Raw genomic sequence first — 2,500 nt, forward strand, 5'->3', positions numbered from 1 at the left:
TGTTAAACGTCCGTCCATGTCATTGTATAGGACAGAGAGAAACACAGTGTCCTTGCATGACCTCTGAGGAGAGCTGATGCAGGGGCATTGTGGGTGTTTCATTTTGGGTTCATGTTTGGTTTGGTTGACATATAGTTTTTGGAATTGTGACACCTGCTGGCGGAAATTTGTACCTGCAACTTGGAATTGGTCGACCTGTTTGGTGAATAATCAGTCAGGCCACGGCGTTTTGGAACATGGAGCTCTCACTGAGCATTAGAATTGGGATTTTGGAAAGGAACAAAGAGATTCCATCAGGCAATTGTAAATGACATGACATGACATGACATGACATGACATGACATGACATTACATTACGCCTTTAACCTAAGCGACTTCCAAGGAGAAAATTTAAGCAAGAACAGGGTAAGGCGCAGTTTAGGCCTACAGTTTCTACACTGACAACATTGTCCAACACAAAGTAAAGAAGAAAAGAAGAAGAAAAAATGCTTTAAAAAATACATTTAAAAAAGTGGCAAAAAAGTAGGCCTAAACAAAGACATAAAGGCATAGGCCTAGCGTGCAGTTGCAACACATTGTCCAACACATGGTAAAGAATAATTAGAAGAGTAGGCTAACAAGACATGGCAATTAATTTTCAATGTTGCATATTTATTTTTGTTTCCTTGTAAACTTGGAAACGTTTGACTTTATGTTTCATGATGGACTTTTGGAAACTTTTTTGGAACAATGGTAGGCCCTATACTCTACATTGTTAAACATTTAAAAACACATTTTTGACCGTTTATTCTTGAGAAGACTAGTCCACCAAGGAGGTTATGTGATTCTCCGAGTTTGTTGTGTTAGCCTAGGCCTACGGTTGTTTGTGAATATGCTCGTTCGCTAAATAGGCCTAAGTTATGCTATAAGATGTTTGTTTGTTTGTTTGACTCCAGAGAGCAACAGCATCCTTCAGCTGTGGAGGTAACGGTGTGTGCTCTCCTCGCGGCGCTCTTGGCAGGTGCACGGGGGCGTGTCCCCTCGCACGGCTTCACGCGGCGATTCACGTGCGGTATAGTTCATTTGAATAGTGGTCATTAAAAGGCATCGAGCCGTAACTATCACTTCCGTATCTCTACTTCCCTCTCTCTGAGCTCGAGCCCCGAGGGAGGGCAGCCCGTCCGAAACTTCCGTGTGCAGACAAGCAGCCACCGACCCCTCGCGAGCGCTGAGTATCGAAAAGCCAGCCAACATGCGCGTGATCCCAGAGGAATTAACGAGCCTCGTCGCAGGTAAGCTTCTCCTCTCCTCCTCTCCTACTCTATCCCACTTCGCCAGATAACCTACTTGAAAACAGCAGCGAGAGAGCTGATGAACGTTATCCGGTTTCTGGTGTGTGTGTGTTGAACGCTGAGGAAAAAGAGGAAGTCTGCACTTGACACAACTGACAACGCGCCCTCGACTCCTCTCCGGCCTGTTATGTCGAAGTTGTGGAGCCAGAGCAGCGCGAGAGATGTTTGAGGAGAGGGAGATGTCAGAGAGGGGTCAACTGGCGGGGGCAGATGGCCTTTTGTTTCTAGTCCGTGTGTGTGTGTGTGTGTGTGTGTGTGTGTGTGTGTGTGTGTGTGTGTGTGTGTGTGTGTGTGTGTGTCAGCGGTGTCCAGTTTCTTCTGCAAACACCACCGACGCCATGCGCGAGCTCTCACCGACGCCCCTCCTCGCGCGCGCTCTTTCTCTCCACTTGTTGGTCATCCTCTCGTGCTGTGCTGAGTACTGTCCAAACTCTTCAGGTCAGCCCGCCTCTCCGGTATCTGGTGACTTCCGGTGATAACTCTCCTCAAAGTACCGACCTCACTTCGCTGTGCACCACCGTGGCATCAAATGCCCCCCAAGTAGCCTAACGTGTCACTGTGTGTGGCCTGATATTATTACACTGCAGTGTGTGGGGTAGGTTGTGGTCGATGGTGTATTGTCATCTTTGTTGACATGATCATATAGAAACAGTGGTGTAGTCTAGGGCAGTGGTTCTTAGCCTTTTTTTCTTAAAGCACCCCCTTAACTATGTCTAGGACATGCTGCGCACCCCCAACCCAAATTACACGAGTATACACACTAAAAAAATGATTTAAGTGATTAATTGCAATGATTCTTCCTTGAGACATTAATGACTTTACATGGTGACCAAAACACATTTTAATTTGGTTTTAATTTGGCAATGCTTTAATGTTTGCAAGCTGAATTTTGGTCACAACCTCAACACAAACAAAATTCTGTGCACCCCCAGGGGGTGCCCGCACCCCAGGTTAAGAACCACTGGTCTAGGGTGTTGTGTGTTGTGTCTGTGGAAGTGAGTGGGAGCAAGTGCAGAGAGTGTGTCGCTTTTAATGGTGCGGAGGAAACGCTTTGAGTAGTGGCGTCGGCGTAGTGCTTGGAATAGTGTGGAGGTGGCTGTATTAAAATCTGAGGTGTGGGTGCAGATGCGGTGGAAGAGAATCAGTTGTGATTTAATTATTCCTTTTAA

The 2,500-nt window shown here is 46.4% G+C and overlaps 1 protein-coding gene across 1 annotated transcript in view; it reads left to right on the forward strand.

The window, feature by feature from the left end:
• Positions 1 to 1,116: 1,116 nt before the first annotated feature.
• Positions 1,117 to 2,500, forward strand: part of skap2 (src kinase associated phosphoprotein 2) — a 19,946-nt gene continuing 18,562 nt past the window's right edge. Inside the window, exon 1 of the mRNA XM_063197931.1 lies at positions 1,117 to 1,271. Coding sequence (XP_063054001.1) covers positions 1,232 to 1,271 — 40 coding nt within the window. The 5' untranslated portion in view covers positions 1,117 to 1,231. The remainder of the gene's footprint in view (positions 1,272 to 2,500) is intronic.

The sequence above is a fragment of the Engraulis encrasicolus genome, chromosome 5, assembly GCF_034702125.1.
Source record: "Engraulis encrasicolus isolate BLACKSEA-1 chromosome 5, IST_EnEncr_1.0, whole genome shotgun sequence".
Classification (NCBI taxonomy): Eukaryota; Metazoa; Chordata; class Actinopteri; order Clupeiformes; family Engraulidae; genus Engraulis; species Engraulis encrasicolus.